Source organism: Helicoverpa zea, chromosome 28 (assembly GCF_022581195.2).
Source record: "Helicoverpa zea isolate HzStark_Cry1AcR chromosome 28, ilHelZeax1.1, whole genome shotgun sequence".
Classification (NCBI taxonomy): Eukaryota; Metazoa; Arthropoda; class Insecta; order Lepidoptera; family Noctuidae; genus Helicoverpa; species Helicoverpa zea.
In genome coordinates this window covers 3,475,454-3,502,871 of record NC_061479.1, presented here as the reverse complement: position 1 = coordinate 3,502,871, position 27,418 = coordinate 3,475,454, and the positions used below count along the sequence as shown (strand labels likewise).

Genomic DNA, 27,418 nt, shown 5'->3' with positions numbered 1-27,418 from the left:
GTACTTAGCTACATCCGGTTAAACTGGAAGCCGACCTCAACATAGTTGGGAAAAGGGCTCGGAGGATGATTTGATACTACAATCATTTTTGCAATTGCAAAAAATAATGTCAGGAGTTTTTCTGGAGCAGGTGGGAGTAAAGTTTTAATAGGGTCCAGATATTATGTATCAATTTCCAACCCCAGTCTTCTGGATAAAAATGGAAATGTCGAAGGAAAATTAGCATGCGATAATTTTCTACACTTTAAAAGCGGATTGTGCGCGACTTCAGCGGTTGAAAAAAATTTGTTCTGTGTTTAGTAATGCAGAACCATGCCTTAGGACTGCAGTACGCTGATATTTAGGATTTAAAAGTGGGCAATCTAGCCTTAGCGACAAGCCACGTGAAGGTAATTCAAAACCCCATATGACCCAAGATAATATCGAGGCTATGCGGCAGTTAATTGTCGCAGACCAACATGTAACATACCGTGACATGGATCCGTGGGCATTACGATTGTTTTACATTCCCCAAAATTAAGTAAAGTCTTCGTGGTAAACGTTTCAGCACACCTGAAAAAGCTGTTGACTCATACAAATCGGCCAATTTGACTACCCCCACTTCAGAATGGAATAAATATTTCAAGAACTGGGTTTAATGCATGCAAAAGTGCATTAAATATTGCGGAGAATTCTCTGAAAAACAATAAATGGTATTAACCTATTAGATTGTCTATACTTATTTCAAACGACACAACTTAAAGGCAGCCGTCATACATACGTGGCTTGTATGTGCATATCATGTGTAGTGTGACTCTTTGAATCGCGATATCTCAGAAATGGTAAGATTTATGAGAAAACTGGTAATGCCATTCTTGTAGAAAATTTAAAGATCTACAACTTTGGTCTAGTGTCTTTTTTTGATAAAACTTACCGTTTTCGAAAAAAACACAAAAAACCAAAAATTTTGACATTTGACCTCGAATAACTTTTGACGCACACATGGGATTGATGGGGACTTTTAGTATTTTATTTATAATGATCAAATCTAGCTCTCCACCAAAAATCAGCTTTGTGGGAATTTTTGTTATTTCAAATGTCTATTTTGACCGGGCTATTTAGAAAACAAAATGTTTAGTTTTACATAGAAAAATAACATAGTAAATACTCTGGTACAGATAGCCCTACGCCATGGCACTGTGATAATGAACGAAAGTTAACCCCTCCTGAAATAAGAACTGCAATAATAACCTGCGGAGTAAGGTGACTGCTACTCCTCCAGCATCTCGGCGTCACCGTGTTGAGGCCATCTCTTCATTTGGTCAGCTGAACTGGATGAACGCTGGGGACCCTCTACAGAACTATCAAGTTTCTCTACGTCATAGCGATCCTTACGCTTGCATTTCACCACTCTATAAGGGCCTAGGTATTTAGGTTTCAGCTTCAACCCTGGACCGAACTGTGTTCTTTTAATCGCCACTAAATCACCTTCCTTATACTTTGAACTTTCCTTTCTCTTTCTATCATATTGTTTTTTATTTTCCTCTTGTATCTTTAGAATCTGTTCTTTGGCTTGCTGCCTTATCTTCTCTCTATTTTCATCATATTGTAGTGTATTTTCTTCCTGTAATAGTTGTAGAATTTCCAAATCTTCCTTACCCTTCATTTTTACTCCCATCAGTAGTTCAAATGGTGTTGTGTTTATGCTTCTCTGGAAAGTAGAGTTGAGTGCCCTCTGCACTTTGCTTACATGCTTGTACCATACTGCAGGATTCTCCAAACATAGTTTTGTTAAAACTGGAATAAGTATTCGATGTACTCTCTCCACTTGGCCATTACCACGTGGCACACCAGTAGTAATCTTTACATGAGATATCTTTTCTTCTTCACAATAACTCTTAAACTCATTACTTGTAAATGCCGTTCCCCGGTCTGTTATGAACCGCCGGGGGTTCCCAAATATTTGCTGATGAATCTGAATTTTCCTTAATGTCTCTGATGATGAAGTAGTTTTCGTGGGAAACAGCCATACGAACTTCGTAAACCCATCTATCACCGTGAGTATGTAGTTGTATTGCTTTCTTGTCTCTGTAAGTGGACCAATATGGTCTAAATGCAGGGTATCAAATGGAACACCTTCTTTCTCTATCGGATTCAAGAATCCTTCCTGTTTTCCTTCCTTCCTTGTTGCTAGTAGGCAAGGAATGCAACTCAATAAAAAATCCTGCATCTTCTTGTCCACATCTCTAATGTAATATTCCTTATTCAGTAACTCTTTCATCTTAGACTTTCCAAAGTGACCTTTGCTGTGTACTCTGTTAATAATTTCTTTCTCCAAACTTCTTGGCACTACAAACAGCTTCTGCTCAGTCTTATACAACACACCATTTTCTAACCAATAATCGTCGTATGGACTTCCTCCTCTCAAAATTTCCTTTATGGCTTTTATGCCATCATCTTGATCTTGTGCTTGGCGTAAACTCTCCTGCAGAGTAGTAACCACTGCCACTGTTGGTATGCGGCTCAAAGCATCTGCATGCTGCATCCTGGAGCCCGCTCTGTGCTCCACTTCGAAATCATATTCACTGAGCATGAGGACCCACCTGGCTACCTTGGCTGACAAGTCTTTCTTCTTAAGTGTTAATTCAAAAGCCTTACAGTCTGTGACTATTTTAAATGGAATACCATAAAGGTAGTGCCTGAACTTCCTGATACCTTCTATGATGGCTAGTGCTTCCAATTCGTAGCTTGAGTACCGGCTCTGAATGTCAGTTGTCTTCTTACTCATGTAATGTACTGGGTGTAAGCCTGACCCTGGATGGTGTTGCATGAGTATTGCAGCCAATGCTACACCTGAGGCATCGGTGTGCAATTCAGTCTTCAACTTCGGATTGAAAATCTTCAGAACAGGTCCGCTAGCTAATTTATTCTTCAGTGTCTCAAAAGCTTTTCTTTCCTTATCCTCAAATATGAACTCTGTATTCTTCTATACATATAATAAATCTGTAGAAAAGTAATTTTTGTACATTGAAGAAATTGACAAAAAAAATAGCCAGCATGTTAAAGGATAACTAACAGAACCCATTTCCATCATTTTTGTCATTTTTGTCTGTTTGTCTGTTTATCTGTTTGTTTGTTCGGGATTCACGTAAAATCTACGAATTAAATGCAGACAATGCTTATACATAAAAATTCTACGTAACTTGGGGTATTACTTAGTTTTTGTTTCATCGAAATCGATTCACTCTATCAAAAGATATGATTAATTTTGTGAATTCAAGATGTAAAATATTACGACACGCAATCTATTTGTCAAAACTGTACATTTGAATGTTGTACTTTTATTAGTTGATCGGCCTATTATTAATCTTTACACAGAAAATCACACCTTTATAAGTAACTTCGTAAGAAAAAAAAAATATGAAAATTTTGTTTAGCCAAGGTTAAAGTAGCTCCATCTGTCTGTGGTAAATAAAATACATCAAAGGACAATGGGCAGATTGGTATACCCCACCAATAGCAATGTCATATATATCATTGGATAGGCCTTTTTATGTAGAACAACATTTACTATGACAGCTTTGCTGAAATGTTTGTCCGTTCTGAGATATAGATCAAAAACTGTGCAAAAGTTAGAACTAAGTAATCTATTGATAACTCAAGTTTTTAAAGGAAAATCTAAGTACTACCAAGTGTAAGTCTTGTAAGTGCTACCTGCTGTGCCCGTTAGGGTCCATAATTGTTACTATTATGTAGCATTTCAACCTTTTATTGTATCAACTGGATTTTGGGCGTAATGAGAAACCGCACCAATAGCAAAGTCATATATATCGTTGGATAGGTCTTTTTAATTGGAACAATATTTACAATGACAGCTTTGTGTTCTATTGTTTGTCCGTTATAAAAGGTTGAAATGCTACATACCTAATAGTAACAATTATGGACCCTAACGGGCACAGCAGGTAGCACTTACAAGACTTACACTTGATAGTACTTAGATTTTCCTTTAAAAACTTGAGTTATCAATAGATTACTTAGTTCTAACTTTTGCACAGTTTTTGATCTATATCTCAGAACGGACAAACATTTCAACGAAGCTGTCATAGTAAATATTGTTCTACATAAAAAGACCTATCCAATGGTATATATGACATTCCTATTGGTGGGGTATACCAGGTCCCATATATTTGTGCCCATTGTCCTTTGTCAAAGGAAGGAGCGAGGTGGTAAATGACAATATTACCATACATTCTTTATAGAGGATTATTATTTCAACAGATGGAGTTGTGTATTTTCCGTAATTCACCATATTTTAACACGTAGTGTAATTTTTCGATAGACATTCCAATAGTGTTTGTCAGTTTGCCGTGCCACTTCAAAATCCAACTATAATTATTACCTTGATGAAAAGAAAATTAATAGTTCTCAGCCAAATTTAAAACGGTGCCATCTAAATTATTTTTTGAACATTATGTCAAAAATGACGACTTTAGTGGAACAATTAATTATCATTTAAAGTTACAGATGGAGTTTATATCAGGATTTTTTCATAAACATAGTTTAGCTTATCTTCCACTAAGGTGATCTTCACACTGCCCCGCATCACGCTGCATCTTGCGTGTCGACGCACCTACGCGCGTTCCTGCGGGAGTGCAGATCTGCATCATCGTGCGGGTTTTTCACGCACTCACGCGCGTAGGTGCGTTTTGTAAATTCACGCACAGCGATTTCCATTTTCAAATATACACGTCACGCCCATTCAAAATCACGCGCGGCATTGCGGGATTCAGTGTGCCATACCTTGCGTCTCGCCCCGCACCTACGCGCGGGGGTGCGTGTTTCTCCGCATGTATGTGCGTGATCCGCATGAACGCGCGTGGATGCATTTTCAGTGTGTTGGACTATGCGTGTTTTCCATACAAACGGAGATATTTCCATACAACGGAAAAAACGCATCCACGCACTACGCTGCATCATGCGGGGCAGTGTGATAATCGCCTAATGTGGTGGCCTTAAAACAAATTACTTTGAGTGAGTAGTATTAAGTAGACCTTAATTATTTTTTCTGATGCAAAATATGTAAACTTAATCCTAGAAGAAATGAGGATCTATCTCTCGCAAGCGCTGCTAAGCGTGAGGTTGGTAATGTAGGATTCTGTAGCTTTAAAAACAAGCCCAGATACAAAGTGCAGATAAGAAATGGGAGCTCTCTCTATTTAATACCATACACACGTAAAATGCTTTATGTGTCTGAAAACGTACAAATTACGCGCCGCATACCAGAGACATGCTTACGATGCATGCACGATTACGAACAGTCTCAGTAAGACCCGAGCCAAGTCAAAAAACCCTAAAAAACACCTTTTATATAAAACTACGTTTGATGTCATTTAATCACAAAGACAGAATTGTTCTCTGTTGCAAATCCTATCCACCTATATCCTATCCTAATTCAGAATGCATTGCAGGTGTGCATTGCACAAAAACCAATGGTATCCTATTCGAGAAGTCAAAAGAGTTGACCTGCCAACGTCAGCTTCTGCGCTAAGCAAGTGTTCTTAATAGTACCATCAGAATTACATTCATCGTTGAATGAGGTGAATAAATTTTCAGAAACCACAATAACAGTAGGAGCCAAAGCGTATTATCGCTTCATAGAGCTCTGATTGGCCCCAGGTGACCAAGTCAGGTCTGATTTGACGTTCATCAGATCTTTGAAAGTGTTTCGGTGGATACTTACTGTCGTCCTGTCTACGTGTGACACAAAATCTATACATATAATAAATCTGTAGAAAAGTAATTTTTGTACATTGAAGAAATTGACAAAAAAAATAGCCAGCATTTTAAAGGATAACTAACAGAACCCATTTCCATCATTTTTGTCATTTTTGTCTGTTTGTCTGTTTATCTGTTTGTTTGTTCGCGATTCACGTAAAATCTACGAATTAAATGCAGATAATGCTTATATACAAAAACTCTACGTAACTTGGGGTATTACTTAGTTTTTGTTTCATCGAAATCGATTCACTCTATCAAAAGATATGATTAATTTTGTGAATTCAAGATGTAAAATATTACGACACGCAATCTATTTGTCAAAACTGTACATTTGAATGTTGTACTTATATTAGTTGATCGGCCTATTATTAATCTTTACACAGAAAATCACACCTTTATAAGTAACATCGGAAGAAAAAAAAAATATGAAAATTTTGTTTAGCCAAGGTTAAAGTAGCTCCATCTGCGGTAAATAAAATACATCATCAATTTGTCAAAGGAGCGAGGTGGTAAATGACAATATTACCATACATTCTTTATAGAGGATTATTATTTCAACAGATGGAGTTGTGTATTTTCCGTAATTCACCATATTTTAACACAAAGTGTAATTTTTCGATAGACATTTCAATAGTGTTTGTCAGTTTGCCGTGCCACATCAAAATCCAACTATAATTATTACCTTGATGAAAGGAAAATTAATGGTTCACGGCCAAATTTAAAACGGTGCCATCTAAATTATTTTTTGAACATTATGTCAAAAATGATGACTTTAGTGGAACAATTAATTATCATTTAAAGTTACAGATTGAGTTCATATCAGGATTTTTTCATAAACATAGTTTAGCTTATCTTCCACTAATGTGGTGGCCTTAAAACAAATTACTTTGGGTGAGTAGTATTAAGTAGACCTTAATTATTTTTTCTGATGCAAAATATGTAAACTTAATCCTAGAAGAAATGAGGATCTATCTCTCGCAAGCGCTGCTAAGCGTGAGGTAGGTAATGTTTGGATTTTGTAGCTTTAAAAACAAGCCCAGATACAAAGTGCAGACAAGAAATGGGAGCTTTCTCGATTTAATACCATACACACGTAAAATGCTTTATGCATCTGAAAACGTACAAATTACGCGCCGCATACCAGAGACATGTTTACTTTCAACTTCTGATCGCAAATACACTGTTCACGATTACGAACAGTCTCAGTAAGGCCCGAGCCAAGTCTAAAAAAACACCTTTTATATAAAACTACGTTTGATGTCATTTAATCACAAAGACAGAATTGTTCTCTGTTGCAAATCCTATCCACCTATATCCTATCCTAATCCAGAATGCATTGCAGGTGTGCATTGCACAAAAATCAATGGTATCCTATTCGAGAAGTCAAAAGACTTGACCTGCTGACGTCAGCTTCTGCGCTAAGCAAGTGTTCTTAATAGTACCATCAGAATTACATTCATCGTTGAATGAGGTGAATAAATTTTCAGAAACCACAATAACAGTAGGAGCCAAACCGTATGATCGCTTCATAGAGCTCTGATTGGCCCCAGGTGACCAAGTCAGGTCTGATTTGTTTGTTCATCAGATCTTTGAAAGTGTTTCGGTGGATACTTACTGTCGTCCTGTTTACGTGTGACACAAAATATGGTATATAAACGTCCTCCGCAATAGCGAAATTTTCCCGGTGTGCGGTAGTGACGCACAGTATACAACACTTATGTTTCTTTTGATTTGCTGGCTCCACCAAGAAATGGCAAATTGCGAGCGTACATTTTGAAAATCTTGGCAAAACTGCAGGTTTCAAGTACGAACACATGAAGTGGACTCGCACAGATACGTACATTTTGCCTATTCGTGAACTCATGCAAACATTTCGGTGGAGTCCCGGCTTAGGCCACCACATTAGGCGTGCGCGATCCTCGGGCGTGTGAGTAGCGCGGGCGCCGCGCGTGCGTCGCGAGCGCGTTGCGTGAGCGTCGCGTTTTGCTGCCCTGCGGCATTTGCAGCGCGCTCGCTCCGCGCACGCGCCGCTCTCCTTGACGTTTAACTGCTAAGGCGTTTAGCGGGCGGCGGGGATAGCGGGCGAAGGGGTAAGAACGCAACTCGAGCGCCGCGTGCTCGCCGCGAGCGCGTCGCTTGCACTCTTCACACATGCCGCAGGGCAACAAAACGCGACGTTCACGCAGCGCGCTCGCGACACTCACTCGCCCGAGGATCACGCATGCCTAATGTGGGGTCAGCCTTACCATAGTGAGTAAGTGCACAGAAAATCCCCGTCATCAAGTGTTTCTCCCCAGTAGTGAAACTATCCTACCCTATGCGCCTGCTGATGATGATGACTCATTTTATCATCCATCCAGCTATTCCCCAACTATGTTGGTGTTGGCTTCCAGTCACCGACTCTGTTCGAGTACCAATATTTTGCTTGGAGCGACTACCTATCTACCTATCTTCAATCCAGTCAACTACACAAGACGATATCCATGGTAAGACTGACAGACTTTCTGGCTTCTGATTAGTCGCAGCAGCTGCAGAAAATGTACAAATGACAGCTTTGTCAGACTCAAAGCATATAGACATAGATTATAGCTGTTTCCTGTGAAAATTACTTACGCACCATACGTAATAATTTTCCAAATTGGCTGACTAGATCCAGAGATATTCACAACGTCACAAACTTTACTTCTTTTGTTTAGATAAATGGTCACATCCACAACACAACCTTGATCAATGAATCTATGCGACTGCTAAGTGCTAATCCTAATTATACTGTCACGTGAAAGAATGCACCTACGGGATAAGTAGTATTTTGACTATTCTATATTGCCCACGCAGACGAAGTTGCGGGCAACAGCTAGTCTTTAATAAATCAGTCAATGGCTTCGCCACAGAAGCATAATTTTCAATGTACTTCCTGAAATAGCTTGTCAATCCAACAAAACTGTGCAAGTGCTTGAGGGTTCTTGGCTCAGGGTACCTTATGACTGCATCCACCTTATCTGTACTCGGCCGTACTTCTCCATCCTTCACCCTGTGGCCCAAGTACTCAACTTCACGCTGCAGTAGGTTCGCCTTTTTCCAATTAATCTCCAAGCCATAATGTGCTGCGACTTCTAGCACTTGCTTCAACCTCGATACAGCCTGAACTTCATCCAAGGCTGGAATTATAATGTCATCGATAAATATGATTAACACTCCTTGGGAAATCAAATTTCTAAAGATTATACTCACAAATCTCATAAAAGTTTTGGGACAGGTGGACAAACCAAACGGGGCACGGAGAAATTCAAACTGCCCGTGGTGAGTGACAAATGATGTGTACTTAATAGACTCCTCGCTGACCTTCAAATGAAAGAACCCACTTTTCAAATCAAGTACACTGAATACCTTAGCTTCCTGCAATTTGTCAATCAGATCATGGATTACGGGAAGTGGAAATTCATCCTTAACTATTTTCTTGTTGACCTGCCTATAGTCCACACAGACCCTAGTCGAACCATCTTTCTTCTTTACCAGCACTAAAGGACTGGAGTAATCTGAGAAACTCACCCTCACGATGCCTTTATCAAGCCATTCCTCGATTTGATCTTCCACTACCTGTTGCTCCATAAGTGACAGTCGTCTGGGTCGCTGTCGCACTGGGATGTCATCCTTCAATACAATTTGAAGTTGGATCGGGGCCTCTTCCTTATACAATGGCTTATACTCCTCAACACATTGCATAACCTCACTCCTTACTGCTGGATCTTGAATGTGATCAACATTGACTGCTACACATCCTGGAAAACAATCAATTTGACCAACCCATTCACAACAACCAATGGGAAAAAACCTAATACCCCCTTCATTCATTACCACAGTAACACGACCCAGGAACTCTTGACCTATTATTACGTCGTAGGGCATCACCTCTGGTGGAACTAAATGAAAAACTACACCATTAAAACACTGATTATCAATCTCAAGTCCAACAGAGACGCTGCCCCTTGATTGTATTTCACTACGGCCTAATCCAGACATCGTTAACGTTTCACTCGCCACTTCGGCGTTCAACATAGGTAAATACAACAAAGATAATAGGTTCACATCACTACCTGAATCTACGAGAGCATTTAAAACTGTATTATTAATTTTAATGTCTTTTACCGGCTTCCGAACACATTTGTTTACATGCGTGATGTTAACGTTTCGATCTTCGTAACTCGTAGCTGTCACATTTACAGTGTTGACATCTGTCAATGTCAGTGACGTTTCATTGTCTATGACCGCGCGGACAGCCTCGTTTCCGCTTACTTCGTTCACCGTTCCGAACATAGCCGCGGGTCGCTTGGGTCCCAACTTTCCGGCCTCCCCGGAACCGGAAGCCCCGCCTCCTCGGCCGCCGTGAGCGCCGCTGCCGCCTGCGCCCGCCATCTTGGCGCCTGAATGACCCGATGCCGATGCTGTAGCCGTAGATCTCATCGGATTTACGGGACACTGGTTACGAATGTGACCGAACTGATTACACCCAAAACACTTCAATCCGTTTTTACACACACCCGCTTCATGTCCCATGTCACCACAGCTATAGCACCGCCTCGCCGATCCCGATGCTGCCGAGGACGCCTCCGCCGACCTCGCATGACCTTTTAACCTCTCGGTTCTCTTTTCTCGCTCCCTGGTTTTGGACTTCATTTTCTCATAGAAAGCCAGCTTTTCCTTCAATGCTGGAAACGTGGTCACGCCGTACAGAATCACCTTATTGCTCTCGTAATCGTCGATGCCATCCACGATGTACTGTATCGCGATGTAGTCGGGAAATTTCGCACGCCGCGCTAGCTCTTTCATATGCAACATGTACTGATAATACGTCTCGCCTTTTAATTTCTTGCGTGCCGCCATTAGCTCGTGCATTTCCTTGACGTTCGCGGTGTCTGGAAATTCCTTCACAAGCGCAGCCTTGAGATCGCCGTAGGTTTTGAATGCCTTCTCGGATTTTAACCATAGCTCAGCCGTCCCGGTGAGTGACCGGCGAGCTACGATCAAAGTTTGTTGCGGCGTCCACTGAAATATCTCAGCGTTATCCTCGATGTCTTGAGCCCACTTACTCGACGAGTAAGATTTGTCGTCTCCGCTGAACTTCTCGATGAGCCCCTCTGTGAGCCCGAACGCCACCGGCGCCGCTGCAGTCGTAATCGTCGTTGATTTCGATTCCATCGTGCTCCGTAACTTCGTAATTCAAATTTAATGGCCGCCGCGTCGCGCCGGCCGGTGCGTCGTAGAAAACTTCGTGGAAATTCGTCGTTGATCGATCCCGGACGAGCCCCCAAAATCTGTAGCTCTCTTCGTGCCGGGGATCGATGACTTTGAAATAAAATCCCGTTTTAAACACTTATTACAACTTTTATTTCAACAACTTTGGCTCGTTCGTTACACTCAGTACCGCGTGGTTGCCTCTAACACCGTTCATTCAGTCCCTCTCTCTCACTCCTTCGCTCACTCGCTCACGCCTCCCTCATATTCTGTCACGTTCCATTCCACTCGACATTCATTCCCACATATATAGAATTATTATCTGAAGCGGTGGACACTGGTATTCAGGTAGACGCTGTGTATACGGACTTCAGCAAGGCATTCGACAAAGTTTCCCATAAAATTCTAATAGAAAAGCTTTCCATGTACGGTGTTCATGGCGTACTTCTGAAGTGGTTCGAAACTTACCTGAGTGATCGAGAATTTTATGTTGTTATTAACGGTTTCCGCTCAGCCCGTTACGCTATTGCATCGGGTGTCCCGCAGGGGTCGCATCTGGGTCCTATTCTGTTCAATATATTCATAAATGATATCACTACATGCTTCCAAAATACCACTCCTTTTTTATTTGCGGATGATATGAAAATTGTAAGGGCAGTGATATCCCCACGAGATGCTGCCTTATTGCAAGAGGATTTGGATAGACTATCCGAATGGTGTTCCCAAAACCAAATGCAGTTGAATTGTGAAAAGTGTGTGCACATCAAGTTTAGCCGGAAACTGCGTAACATTGATACAACATACATCATAGGTAACACCCCGCTAGCGGAAACCAACTGTATCAAAGATCTAGGTATTACATTAGACAGTAAGTTGACATTTGTACCACATATCGACGGAATTATAAAAAAAAGTCTGCGCGCTTTAGGATTCGTGATTCGAAACAGCAAACTATTCCAGAAATCGGAAACGAAAATATTACTTTACTGCACTTTGGTACGCAGCGTTCTGGAATACTGCAGTACTGCCTGGCGTCCTCACTTTGCTGTTCATTCCCTTAGAATAGAGCGAGTACAAAAAAGATTTTTAAATTACCTCGGATTTTCAAAGGGGAAAAACATTAAAAGGAAGTCATATAACTATAAGTTAGAATTTTTCAAAATGAAGTCCCTCGAAAAACGGAGAGATACCCTAGACCTAAGGTTTATCTTCAAACTATTAAGGAATAAAATTGACTGCCCTAAACTCCTAAGTAAATTCTCCCTTCGAGTCCCACGTAGACTACCAAGGAAGCCGATTACTCCTTTAGTTCCCCCTTTCCGACGAACTAAGTTTGGTACTAACTCCCCTATTCCACGGATGTGTAAATTAGTTAATGCATATAGCGACCTCAATGATATCCACACAGAAACACTGGTAACATTTATCCGTAAAACTAACACAGTATAGGTTATATAATATAGTTTACTTTAGGTCTTTTTGAATTGTAAAATTAGTGTGCTTTGCAAAATAAAATGTGAATGTTGTGTTTATCTGTAATTGGATGTGCAGTAGAACTAAGATCCATTGTGTATTATTTTATGTTTGTATTGCTGTAACATCTGTTGATAAACCAAATAAATAAATAAAAATAAAAGAAATAGAGTAGGGGGGTGTGGTTGAAACCGCTGACAGAAGTTACGTAGTCGTTATTAAAATTATAATTGCGAGTGTGAGTTTATTTATCACAATTTCACGCTAAAACGGCTGAACCTGATCTACTTCATCCAAGTGCAGGAAGTTGTTTTCACGGAAATCCGGAATAAATTGTGAACAAAATCTTGATTATATTCTAAATACAAATGAACTCGAGTCTCGATTATTTTGGTCTCACACTCAGACACAAAAATAAACCTCCAAAAATAATATAGGTGCATACTTACACCTGTTTACCCTAAAAATAAACCCCTTCAATTACCTACCTGTAATTTAAGCAGACAATCACAGTACGAAATTGTCCGTATCTCCAAACAAAGGTACGTACTTAATCCTTCACTCAGACTAAACGGGTTCTGACCGCAGCCAGCACCGTCTGCTAAACACGGTTTAACCAAAATTGGACCAGCCACGGAGGAAGGAAAGATAGCGGAGATACCTTAAAGAAGGAAAGTGGGTCAAATACCATCTTGCTAATTTATTTCGGGAGGCACAAAAAAATCAATTTATTAATATCTTTTTATCTGTGCAATCGATGTGGTCAAAAATGTTGTGCTGGAAGGTAGCAATTAGGTAGAAACTCTTGGTGGTAAAAAACGTTTCTTCCGTTTCTTCGCAACTGGAAAACGTGACAGCCATCCTGATCAGAATGGTTGGAATGAAATGGAATTAATGGAAGATGGTAGCAATTAGGTAGCAACTCTCTTTACGTATTTCTAGGGGATCTGTGACGATTGACAGCGATTCTGACAGTCAGGTCAAGCAACACACAGTCGGCGTCATCAGTTACTAGAACTAACGAGTCGTTCGGGTTCCTAGTCAAATCAAAAGCAGTCAAAGATTAGTGTTGATTGATTGATGATTTTATTTTGAAAATAATGGGTGGATTCCATTTAAGTGGAGCTAGTAATGTTCCTCGTCCCCCTCGCACCCGCATGTTGTCGCGCTACTTTCTTAGGAGATTTTACGTTATGACATCTCCGCTAGTCATTTTGTTCTCCATGGGACCGACTGTCTTGTGCAAACAACGTTCAGGAATAATGGGGAGGTACTATAGATCTGTAATTACGAATTGTGCATTTTGTAGACGTTGGTAAACACTTTATCTACGACTGTCGTTTAATTTTGTGCTATCCTCCTATAGTGGGTTTTAGATGGCTTTAATGTTTGGAATTTTATATATGTTTAAAAAGATTTACCTATTAAGTAAAATATTGTGATCCTAGTTTATTTAAAGTTCATGACTTTATGGAGAGTCATATATGGATCTACTGAAACGATTTTGAAAATTATTTTACTGATAAAAAGACACATTATTTTAAAGTGTTGTATGTACAATATGAGAGCAGCTATATTCTATTCGTCCACTGAAAGATTTTAATTAACGCTACTGAAGCGGGTGAAACCGCGAGAAACGATTACTTAGAAATAGTAATTTGGCAGCAACGGGATGTTATTAGAATTCAATTAAAATAAAACAATGGATATAAGTGACGACCTCGATGGCGCAATGGTTACCATGCCGGACTGCCGGACCTGAGGTCCCGGGTTCGATTCCCGGTTCGGTCGGCATTTGTGTGATGTGATGCTTGTTGACCGTGGTCTGGGTGTTACAATATGTATTTATTTATTAATATGTATATAATATGCAGTTTATCAGTTGTGTTAGCACCCATAACACAAGTTAATTAATAACTTACCATGGGGCTAACCGACCGTGTATGAAAAGATGTCCCGACATTATTTATTTATTATTTAAGTTTAATTAAAAAAGGTATTATTCAACTGAGCTAGATTATAAATTACTAATTAATTCCCCGAACTGTCCTTGTTGTTACCAGTGCTATTCCTAGTAAAACCAGCAAACTACCTAATATAATTTCTGAAATCTACAAGCGATATCATTTTCAGTTTTCAGGAAATTCACAAACAAACCGCTGCATCGAAATCCAAGTAGTTAGCTACCAATATTCCAGCAGCAGAATTTCTCATTTTGAAATTACCACGAAAGGGGTCGGTGACCGCAAGCGGTTCGCACCGTTGAACCTTCGGTTAAATTTGACCACGGTTCAAATGGAACGGGATATTCTCGGTATCAACATAGACTACAGTGACAGCTTAAACGGTTGAATTTCGTACCTACAATATAGATATGTAAAGTGGATGATGCGAATTAATTTTGAACACAAAACGGATGCTCATGGGATCAGCTGCAAATGGGATTGTTCGCGCTAGTTACCGCGGCTCTGGTACATAAAGGGCTCTAGAAGGAACATGGTGGGTTTGGGTCGGCAAGAGTCTGACACTCCCTCACGCTGCATCACCAGTGAGAGAGAGAGAGAGGTTATTTGATCAATTAAATATGGTCTATATCCGAGAAAAGTCTGGTTTCCCAACAGAATTTTACAAAACTCTCTAAAAATATTTGTTTAAATAAGATATTTTCTACTTTAATTTGTAGGTATGTGATATAATTCATTGTGAAATATTTTTTTAAATATTCACATTAAATAAGTAACTAATGCAAAGCGTCAAAAAATCCTTATTATTCTAAGCATAACCTTGTAACATTCCGTCTCTCTATTTTATTTAAAACATTTATTTCGAGCAACAAGGTTCACTTAAATTGCAAAACATGTACTTACAACACAACATCAACAACTTTAAGTGTCTCGATGACGTCACAGTGACGTCACATATCCTAAGGGTACCTACCACGGAGTAAGGAAAGATGAGCGGAGATGCCATAATGCAGGTAGGTCAGGCGCCTTCTGCTAGGTCAAATACATACGGTAAGCATGACAAAATCGATCAGTTATGGTTATCGGCACGAACCTTGAGCTCTAACCTTCACCTGCGCAGAAGTAATTTATTGGGTCCCTTTTGTGGTGTGAAGTGAAGCGCGGGGCGGGGTAAGGCGGTGATTGGTCCGCAGTGCATCGCGTCATAGCCGTCACTCGGGATTGGTTCTTTGCTAATAAATCACTTCTGGGCAGATGTAGGTCAGAGCTCAAGATTCGTGCCGATAACTATACCGAGGCGTTCGGGTTCTTAGAGACATATAATATGTCAACGTTTTTTGGTATTACAAAAAATGGTAGGGTCCAAAGAAGGCGTATAAGAGCGTTCCTCGTTTCTCTCCCACCCGTATTTTAGCGCGCTACTTTTATCATCTCCCGAACCCTTTCCCAGCTATGTTGGGGTCGGCTTCCAATCTAACCGGATGCAGCTGAGTACCAGTGTTTTATAAGAAGCGACTACCTATCTGATATCCTCAACCCAGTTACCCGATCAACCCTTGGTTAGACTGGTGTCAGATTAACTGGCTACTACTACTTTTTTGGCGTGCTACTTTCTTAGGCGATTTTCCGTTATGACATCTCCGCTAGTCATTTTGTTCTCCATGGTACAGACATAACTGACCAATAAGCACTCGACCCATTTACAGCGAATGTCCCGAAACTGAGTTGTTTACTTCGAGCATGTACATCGATTTGGGTCAAGCTTTTATTGCGAAATGCAATTAATAGTACACGAGGATATTGCTTTGCATAACTGTTAGGAGGTTTTGTGTTGTTTGTATAGTATTTTATGGTACCGATCATAAGGTTAAGCAGCGCCTGGCAGACTCAGTCTTTGGATGGGTAACCATCTCGTCATTACAAGTGTGTATGTTTCAAAAGGCACGATAAATTGGTGGGTCCCAGCTGACATTTTTGGCAAAGAGAAGGAGTAGGCTGAAGTCTGACAACCAGTGTTACCAGGGTTAAAAGGTCGTCCAAGTAATTGGGTTAAGGAAGTTAACTCCCTTCTTAAACAGAGTGTCTATGGAGTTTCTTGCCGAGTCTTCTCCAAGAGACCAACTTATTGGAACGGGACCAACTAGTGTGACGTTTTATAAGAGTCTCCAAGCCCTGTTTGAAATAAAAACATTTCATCTTGACTTTGAAGCAATGCTTGGCGTAGTAGTAGGGGGTTAGTAGGGGGGCGGACGACCATCTTGTAATAACGAGTTTGTCCGTGTTTCAGAAGGCATATGTTAGATTGGTTGATCCCGGCTGTCATATGATCATCTTTGGTAGTCGTTACGGGTAGTCAGAAGCCAGAAAGTCTGACATCTAATCTTAACAAGAAGTATCGGGTTGCCCAGGAAACTGCTAGTTAGAAACCAAAAAGGCTGACAACCAGTCTTACCAAGGGTTATTGGACTGCCCAGGAACTATTAGTACATTTCAATGTCTTTAGTCAAGGAAGTCAGATAGGCAGTCCCTTCATGTGGCACACTGGTACTCAGATAAGACTGGAAGCAGACCCCAACATAGTTCGGAAAAGGCTAGGCAGATGATTAAATATGAAGATCGCTTTACATAAAAAAGGACATAAAACAAGTTTTTCATTCCCGTGAAGTAGTTTCCTCAGCTAGGGTTAAATTACATATAACATCTGTTATGGAAGATGAGAATTTCTCTAAAACGTAACTAGAACTACGTGACTAACATACTACATTATTATTAGAGCGAAAGTCGTTCCGCCATGTTGTAAGGGTGATGTTACACGAGCGTTTGAAAACTTGCGTCAGCGTTAATAGGCACGCGTTGAGCCAGGCGCAGAGTGAAAACCATTAGTTGGCTGATAGTATGATCGGGCTCACAAATCAGTCCTTCATGTGTCTACCCTTTTTACAACCATGGTCGGCTTTCAGTTTAACTGGATGCTGAGTACCAATGTTTTACACGGAGCGACTACCTAAAATTAACTGTCAACCAGTTTAGTCCTAGTTTAGTCCCAGTTTAGTAACCAGACAGTTTAATCTGCAGTGTGTTTAGTAATAATAAGTATGTAGGTTTGCTTGTGTAAATAAGCCTTTACAACTCCCTACTACCATTTAAAAAACGCGCTAGAATATTTAAATGTTCGTGTCAGGTTAAAATACAGACCAACGAGCTTAAACGCACGCATAAAGTGCCAGTCTGAAATCGCCCTAGCGTCGTTATGCCAGGTTGTAAGCGTACGTAATGTTACCCGACACATTTAAATAACTAACTACTTTCGCGAACTTCTGTCTTGCTTATGTACGTAGCTGCTATATAATGTATGTGCTGCAGGCAGTCTGGGAACCAGGTTTATTATCTAACTACGCATAAAAAAGTATGGGAAATGTTTTTTTTTACACATGAACAAATAAATGCTTCCTCTTTATTTTATCACACACTAACAAATAAATGCTTCCTCTTTATTTTATGTGTTTGTATAGATATGGTATAAATTGAAGATGAAGAATTTGTTTGAACGTGCTATCGAACGTAATCTCAGGAACTGCTGGTCAGATTATAAAATTCTCACATTGTTTATGACAATACCTTTGCTAGTTAAAATGCTAGGGATTTCTACATCTAGAACATCCTTACTTAATATTTTAAAGGCAAAACTAACTCTGTTTGTCTATTTATCTATAACAATTTTTACGTCTATACTATTGCACCTATATAGACGTAATTTTGTGTGCTCATAGAGCCTGAGAAAAGAGTGACATATGCTACTTTTTATCCCGTCTTTTCTTCGCGTTAACGGTAAAACCGCGGGGAATACCTAGAGTACATTATAAATGTGTTTCTTATGTAAGCTAAGGTGAGGTATGTGCCCAAACAGCCGCAGTCAGTTGAAATGTAACGTAAAAGGTGAAGCCTCTTGAGAACGCGACATTTTATCTCTTAGTGGAGAGAGAAAATATTTTAACATGGAATTATTTGTATTAAAAAATACGGGTTATATTCACGCACTTAGGATTTCATTCTCTCGCTTTTCCCTTAATTAATTGAATAATTAGAAAAACATTTCTACTAATAATTATAAATGCGAAAGTAACTCTGTCTGTCTGTTTGTCTGTCTGTTACGCTATCACGTCTAGACGACTGGACTGATTTTAATAAAATTTGGTACAGAGATAGACTTGAACTTGAGAAAAAACATAGGGTAGGTTTTACCCCGGACTTTTGAAGAATTCTCTTGGAAACGCGATATAACCAAACTCTACGCGGGCAAAGTCGCAGGCAAAAGCTAGCTATATTATAAAATACAGGTTATATTCACGCACCTATTAGGATTTCATTCACTCCCTTAACTTTTAATTAATTGAACAATTAGGAAAACATCTCGAGGAAACCTGGACTATAAAGTCTGAAATCAGCAACCCGCATTGAGCAAGCGTGGTGATTGACGCTCTATCCTTCTCTGTATGAGAGGAGGCCGCAGCCCAGCAATGATACGATAAAAAGGCCGATGATGATGATTCATAATAATGCAGACAGACTACAAAAGTGAAGGTTATCCTACAAGAAGTTTTTTGTGGCATAGAACAATATTATGAAGCTGAAGAATTTGTTTGTTTGAATGCCCTAATATCAGAAACTCTTCTTCTTCTTCCTCCTGTCCTGTTCCCAATTTTACTTGGGGTCGGCGCAATATGTCATCCTCTTCCATTTTCCCTGTCACTAGTCATACTGACACTCAGTCCCTTCCTATTCATGTGATATAATATCAGAAACTACTGGTACTTAAAAAAATATTTCAGTGTTAGATAGGTACCTACCCCGTTTACTGATTTGCGAACTACTCTAGCGTACCTGGATAAAAAGTAGCCTAGGTATATATATGTCTATACTAGCTTCCGCTCGCAGCTTCACCCACGTGGTGTGTTGATAAATTAGCCTATGTGGTAATCCAGGGTATCACCTATCTACATACCAAATTTCAACCAAATCGGTATAGCCGTTTCTACGTGAAAGAATAACATACATCGATATGTTATGGACCAAGTGATAAATTGGGCAGTATACATAATGCCCGGTCATTATGATAAATGCCCAATATGAGAGTGCAATTTGATAATAATTATTCAAATAATCAAATTGACCGGGCACTATACATATTGCCCGTGACCTTTTGGGCAAAGTAATACAAACATATTTAATTTCATTTTTTTTCATTGTTATTGCCATTTAACTTAAAATAAACTAAATATTAAACCACTTTAATCAGCCTCATGATTTGGATTGATTATAATTACTTCTGCCTTACAACTAGTTTTTGCATTTACAACATAACTTTGTTTTATAGAAATGCACTGGTAGTTCATTTATTTATTTGTCGACATATCATTTACATTTTTAAATATTAAATTATGAAAATAAAAAACATTTAAAAATATAAAAAATAGATGGCCACCGATATCGGGCACAGGGTCCAAGGTATGGTGGTTAGGGTCCCAGAGACAGAAACGTCCTCACAATACGCGCCGTGTCAAGGAGTACTGCCTTCTGAATCAGTCCCTTGATCCAGCCGCCTAACGAGAGCCTCCTGAGGTGTTGGTCGAGGCTCTTGGCTATTAGACCATTGGCTGTAACGACAATCGGCACAATAAAAGCCGTGTCGACATTCCACATGGCGACAACCTCGTGCGCTAAGTCGAGATTTATTTGTGAATTTGTGAAATGACTTATTATTATAAAACAAAATAAACTAAAAGTTTAAGCAATCAGACTCACTATTTGGCATATTAACATCTTTTCTTAATAAAAGTCAAATGAAAATATAATTAAAATAGAACATAAAATTTAAAACAATAATCATAAAATATGTAGCAAGTCTAACAGGATTTATTTATTAGAACAACTGCCACTGTGATGGTATTTTGAGGTACACAATTATATAGCTTTATTATCAAATGGCCCGACTGTCATGTAGCAATATAATAATGCCCGTGCAATGTGATAAATAATGAAGTTAAGATAGTTTTAATCATGTGGCCCGATAAAGCTAGACATTATTCATAATGCTCGGGCATTATTTATAATGCTCGAATTAATCACATGGTCCATAACAGATACATTCTCACAAACTTTCACATTTATAACATTAATAGGAAGTAGGATAGGATATTATAGGACTAGTAGGAAGTGGGATGAAGTATTATCTAATAAATTACCACCAAGTACTATCAAAATCCTATCAGCACTGTAATTTATAACAATATTAGTGTACCTAACTCCCTACAGTACCTATTTCCTCAACTTTTAAGTTCTAATACTGCAGAAATGACTTGGCACATTCTTGTGGACTCATTTATCGTAAATTTTGATTATCATCGTCAGATCCATTATGGTGAAATGAGTATACTTACAATCAGGTTTTTTGAGCTTAGGGGAGGTAGGTAGGTAGGCGCCAGTTACAAAAAAGATGAGAAGTAGAAGATGGTCATGGTATGGGCATGTAATGAGGACGGATGATACGCATGCAACAAAGTGTGTGCTAAGTATGAATGTAGATGGATGGAGAGGAAGAGGAAGACCTAAGAAGAGATGGATGGATTGCCTGAAAGATGACATGAATAGGAAGGGAGTGAGTGTCAGTATGACGAGTGACAGTGGAAAATGGAAGAAAATGACAGATTGCGCCGACCCCAAGTAAAATTGGGAACAGGGCAGGAGGAAGAAGAAGGGAATTAGGTAGAAGTAAAACAAAGGGTAGAAAGGTAGACTACTATTATAAAAGTATTTAGGGAATAGTTTACTTTCGGAAGCGGGTAAAACCGCGAGAGACAGCTAGACTAGTTTAGGAGGTACATTGATTACACGTAGGTATTGACAGAACGAGATATTGTTTACTATCATAAATGCGAAACAATATCAGTAAGTCGATCTGTCGAGCTTTCACGCCAAAACTACTGAATCAATTTAAATGAAATAAGTAAGTATGAACCTAGAGAGTCTAAAAAAAGACGTTCCTTACTTTTTCCGGGTGCAAAAAGTACTTTATTTAAGCGAAGATGAAACTGCGGGGAATAGATAGTATGTATATTACAATAACAATACTTATTTTCTAACTACTTCAAAATTCTTGGTGTGTTTCGAATCCTTTCTTTCAAATGACCTCCCGTATTCTAAATTCATGAATAGTTGTTTTTTTGTAAATAATCCAAGAAATTTATTTACGGTTTATTAAACTTTAGCAAACGTTATATTGACTCTATTTATTTTAGAAATCTAACCTCGTGTAAATAAACACAACTCTTCAATATTTTAAACATGTAATACACATATTGATTTAGGATACGAGAAAATATAAATAAAATAGAACTTTACGTAACATAAAACAGAAACAAAATAATATATTTTATCCAACCTTTTTGCTTACTAAGTAATCTGTAGTAAAATACCCTAAACTTTGATTTATAGTAAAAGTTAGGGTCAAAATTAAATTAGGGTTAAGGAATTAAGTACTAGGTTTCGACCTTATCTGAGTACCTATAAAAACTCTTTCGTTCATATCTATATTTCTAGGTATAGTTAATATTATAAAGCTCAACAGCCTTACTACAAAACTAAAACACTGTTGAACACTAGTCTAAACAAAAAATGGTTGCAAAACGGAGCATATTTCAATGTCATAATCTGATTTTTTTAGACATGTGTTCAACAGACGTTTAAATGTTTTTGTGGTAAGACGGAAGGAGTTTGTTTGTTTGCTTGAACATGCTAATCTTTGTAACTATTGGTCATAGTAATAGTATTTATTTGTCAGAATAATGTTACAAAAGATCTTAAATTTATTACATGTCCCAATTATTCTACCGTTTTCGGTGTACAAATATTTATAAACTACGGATCATACAAATGATTAAAAAATAAATAAAACAAAATTACATTATATGTATAAAAAAAAATACAAATTATATAAACATAAATTTAAATTGAAGGTAGGTCATGTCAATCTGTATAATTGAGAAAATCATTTACTGAATAAAAACATTTGTCCAAGAGCCATGAAAACATTCGTCTTTTAAATTTATTAAATGCAAGCATTCTCAGACTTGTTATTTTTTGTTGTTTTTGTTACAAAAGCTATAAACTATAAGGGCCTTACTACAAAAACTTTAAACCCTGTTTTACACTTGTCTAATAAAATTTTGGCTGCAAAATGAACCATATGTCAACGTCATAATTTGACATTTTTTTAGACAAGGCATCAACTGACGTTTAAAAGTTTTTGTGGTAAGACGGTAATACTTTTTGTCCGAGTATGCAAAGTAAGTAATTCCCGTGGCACCACTGTGAAACCGCTGGCGGAAGTACAACTAAATTAATTATACAGAACAAAATATATGTAATATTAATTCACCCCTTATTAAATTTACATAACAAACAAACAAATTGACGAACAATAGTAATTTTGCTCTCTAATTAAATTCATTAACATTGCAGACTAAAAAACAGGCTATCGATGGCTGTGGACAGATTGGCTGGCCCGATGGTTATCAATTGTTTTTTAAAGAAAATCTTGATTCCGATCCAAGTTTTCAGTCGGTTTGATACCGGCTAAATACATGATCTCTGTAATGTGCGTACTACCATTCATCTTCATACTGATTTATGAGCCCTAACAAACTATCGGCCGACTAAAAGTTTGCAGTGTGCTGGTAAAATAACTACGACAATTTTCAATGTTGAGCTACTAAATTCTAGACACGTAGGTACTGAAATACCTACTACGAATTGGTAATGAAATAAAAACTGTCTCTATGTAGGTATCTTGGCGAAAATCCAATAGACTTTAACTGTAATTATGTACTATAACTAGATACAAATTTGACCTCAGTCTGAGCACGTTTTATATCTAACTATGACCCGCGGGTTATCAGACACTGAAAGATTTTTTCAACTTTGACTAAATATGGTTCTTGAGATTAGTGAATACAAATAAACAAAACTTCAGCCTTGCCTATAGGCACAACTTGTACTGTGGGCACTAAACAACTGATAAAGATATTTTGATCCTGTAAGCTAAGAATTAGCCAGATAAAAGTAGCATAAACCCTTTTTCGATAAATGGGCTATCTGACACTAAAATAAAGAAAGAAAGAAAGAAAAACCATTTATTTAACACACAAATCAGAAACGAATCAGAAACGACTGATCATGAAAACTATTTTCTTAAGGGATTTGGGACCGGAATTTCTGAATGGTACTTGGACAAAGATTGCCATGGGATGATTTCGGAGTTGTTTAATTGATTGAATCTACAATAGTATCATAAAGTTGAAAGGTCTGTTTGTTTGTCCGCGATATTCTCAGAAACGACTGATCATGAAAACTACTTTCATGATCAGTCGTTTCTGAGAATATCGCGGACAAACAAACAGACCTTTATAGTGATCATGAAAATGATGATTATACTGATCATGAAAACTACTTTCATGATCAGTCGTTTCTGAGAATATCGCGGACAAACAAACAGACCTTTCAACTTTATGATACTATTGTAGATTCAATCAATTAAACAACTCCGAAATCATCCCATGGCAATCTTTGTCCAAGTACCATTCAGAAATTCCGGTCCCAAATCCCTTAAGACACACAGAATATAAACGACACACTTATATACCTATTTCCCTTCAATTAATGAAGGTAAAACATTAACTTAAGCTATTGGATAAAATATATTCGCTGTATTACCCTTATTCTGGGTTAATGGTCTAACTGTCAAGATTAATTAGTAAATGGAGTGTGTATTTAGTCTGAATCCGTGTTTCGGAAGGCACGTTAAAGAACAATGTCAGACGTCCATAGTAACTTCGGCTCAATAAAAATATTTCATGTACAGTGAAAATTCTTACAGTTTTTTGTGTAGTTTAATGTCAGAAGCTTTTCTGTTTTCCACTTTTGCATTGAACTTCTCAAAACCAAATTATTCCAAATTATTAAAACGAAAAACCTGAACTCGATAAACAAAATAATATGATATTTTTTTTTGGAAAAGTTCTAGATAACAATTAAATATTTTATAAGAAGTTAGTATTTTATATTAAAATTTTTGTAGTAAAGAACTTTGTGTCCGTGAGAATTTAGTTTTAAAAGTTGATTGGGTGGGCCGAAACCTGACATTGTTCTTTGTGGGTCATGGCTGTCATTTGTACAGCTTTCTGTCTTTCTGTGATAGTCAGAAGTTAGACAATTTGGGAACAAAGAGGTTCTACTGCTCGGTTAAAGGTGTTGAGGAGGTCAGGTAGGCAGTCGCCTCATGTAAAAAAATTGGAACTCACTCACTCTGGTTAGTCTGTAAGGTGACCCGCACATAGTTGAGGAAAAGCTAGGCAGATCACCTATATAATAAACGAGACGATGTAGTGTCATTATCCCTACAAATATTATAAATGCGAAAGTAACTCTGTCTGTCTGTCTGTTACGCTTTCACGTCTAAACCACTGACTTGATTTTAATAAAATTTGGCACAGGGATAGAGTTGACCTTGAGAAAGAACACGGGATCATTTTTATCCCGGACTTTTAAAGAGTTCTCTTGGAAACGCGATATAACCGAACTTGACGCGGGCGAAGCCGCTACTTTATAATATTGAGAAAGAAAGAGGATAGTATAGATATAGAAAAAAAATACTACATAGTTGCAAAGGTAAAATTGTGGTCCAAATTAACACAACTTTTTTTTCAATGAACACTCCATCCACTACATAATCCTTGTCCAACCAGTCGATGGCAGTTACGCAACGCTTTTTGGTCTAATTGACCCCAGACGGGCTTGTTTCGTTTTATTGTGTTTCGGATCAACGTGGGTACAAACGACCATAGTTAGGATTATTGTAACCTCCTTTATTATTGTGCTGTATTGGTTTTGTCAACATTCAAAGTTATAGTTACTGTTGAGAGTATATTTTCGATGTTATAATGGGAGAATGATATTAGTGTATGTATTGTTTTTATTGCCTTTTCCCAACTATGTTGCGGTCGGCCACCAGTCTCACCGTATGCAGCTGAGTACCAGTATTTGACATAGAGCAACTGACTGTCTGACCTCCTCAACTTAGTTACCACAGCCACCGTATAAGACCCTTGGTAAGACTTTCTGGCTTCAGGCTACCTGTTTGAGCGCAGCGCCTGCACTCTTGTTAATAGCAAGGTTACGCGTTCCGATAATTAGCTGTTAGTTTTTAAGTTTTTTCATTAATGTCATTTCTGTCATCTCTGTCATAACCTTTGTTCGTGTTTTTAGGTATTACATAGTTATTTTAATGTTTCACCAGCGACTTTCCTTTAATTCCTGTAAATCCTGTACATTTTGTGGTCCCTAACCGAACCGGATATATATTTGGATAAAGGAAAAACAGGATTACCAGGAAATTGCGGATTCTTTTGGATTTTACCAAGGAAGTGATAAGCCGGTTAAGTGTGGTAACGTGGATAAAAGACTTTAAGTTCATTACAGTGCTATGAATAATTAAAATTAATATCACCCAACACTCAATCAGGTAGTATATTATGTAATTAAGGATTACAGGTCGACTGCACTCGGTTCCCAACATGTCCGAAGAAAAAGAACTCAAAAAGAAACGTGGAAGCTTTAAGGGTCGCTTGACTGCCTTTATCAATTACCTTGACGCATCATGTGATAAGCAGTTAACTAGTTGTGAGGTAAAGGAGTTACAATTGCGTATGGGAAAAATCGAAAGTTTGTTTGAGCAGTACGATGAGGTTCAGTTGCGACTAGAATGCATAGTTGAAGACGTCAAAGAACAATTTTCGGAGCGTTCTGAGTTTGAGTCGTTATATTACAAAGCACTATCTAGATCGCAGGAATTGCTGTGTAAGTACGCTAATGACGATAAGGAGTCGGTAAGTAGTGATAAATGCACACGTATTAGTCAACGTAAACCTGTCAAGTTGCCCACAATACAGCTACCAAAGTTCGATGGGTGTTATAGTAATTGGTTAGAGTTTCGTGACACTTTTACTAGCCTAATTCACTGTAATGATGATATTGATAATGTTAATAAATTCCACTATTTGCGAGCGTCGCTGGAGGGATCTGCTGCTATTGTGATCCATGCTATTGAGTTTTCCGCAAGCAATTATGACATAGCATGGAAGCTAGTTTGTGAGCGGTATGATAACAAACGTTTATTGGTGCATAATCACGTGTCATCCCTATTTAATATTAATGCCATCTCTAAGGAGTCTTCAGTTGCGTTAAAAGGATTGATTGACCTACTTAATAAAAATCTGCGTGCATTAGGATCTTTAGGTGAGCCTGTGAAGTATTGGGACACTTTATTAATATACTTAGTCACTCGTAAGTTAGATAATGTAACGTATCGTGAGTGGGAGCAGCACAAAGGTCGTATGAACATGGAAACTATTGTAACATTTGATGCATTCATGCAGTTTCTTCGTGATCGTGCTGTGTTGTTAGAAACTTTAGATTTAAAGGGCCACAACAGTAATCATTCCACTCAGAGTAAACCCAGTTCCCAATCTAATAAGATTAAATCTACGAGAATGGTCGTGTCACAGGATTCTCATAGTTCCAGCACTGATTTTAATAAATTATGTCCGCACTGTAAAGGTGATCACGTGTTATCTAGCTGCTCACAGTTTCTTGCACTCAGTATAGACGCCCGTCTCAAAGTAATACCTAACTATAAGGTGTGCTATAATTGTTTTCACGCAGGTCACTTTGCTAACCGGTGCAGGAAGCCGGGATGTAAGATCTGTAAGCGCCGACATAATACATTGATACATTCAGAGGACAAAGGTGCTTCTACGGCTCGCGATAACAACATAGTACACAGTAGCTCGTCCCATCCCGTATCAACGTCATCGCCCACTGACGCCATGGCTCGCACTAATGATGCGACTGCTAATAATTTAACTTTGGCCGCGGACGTC

General features: G+C 38.5%; 2 protein-coding genes across 6 annotated transcripts in view; both read right to left on the bottom strand.

The window, feature by feature from the left end:
* LOC124643716 (synaptotagmin-7) overlaps positions 1 to 27,418 on the bottom strand; it is a 649,264-nt gene that overhangs the window by 288,416 nt on the left and 333,430 nt on the right. The gene's annotated exons all lie outside the window — the stretch shown is intronic.
* On the bottom strand, positions 8,739 to 11,300 carry LOC124643715. 4 transcript variants are annotated; one of them, XM_047182759.1, is made up of 3 exons: positions 9,307 to 11,300; positions 8,989 to 9,099; positions 8,739 to 8,915 (listed from the first exon to the last, which is right to left on the bottom strand). In XM_047182759.1, exons 1-3 carry the CDS (start codon positions 10,951 to 10,953, stop codon positions 8,883 to 8,885), a joined length of 1,791 nt encoding a protein of 596 aa, XP_047038715.1. In that variant the 5' UTR covers positions 10,954 to 11,300; the 3' UTR covers positions 8,739 to 8,882. The 4 variants fall into 4 exon arrangements, 3 of the variants coding, with proteins under 3 accessions (XP_047038715.1, XP_047038714.1, XP_047038717.1); XR_006985976.1 differs by lacking the exon at positions 8,989 to 9,099 and having other exon boundaries at positions 8,774 to 8,915; positions 9,307 to 9,536; positions 9,613 to 11,300; XM_047182758.1 differs by having other exon boundaries at positions 8,989 to 11,300.

Coding starts and splice junctions, on each gene's coding strand:
- LOC124643715 (XM_047182758.1), bottom strand. CDS start 10,953: ATGGAATCGAAATCAACGACGATTACGACTGCAGCGGCGCCGGTGGCG. Junction 8,916..8,988: donor CCAAAACTTTTATGAGATTT/GTGAGTATAATC, acceptor TTATAATTCCAG/CCTTGGATGAAGTTCAGGCT.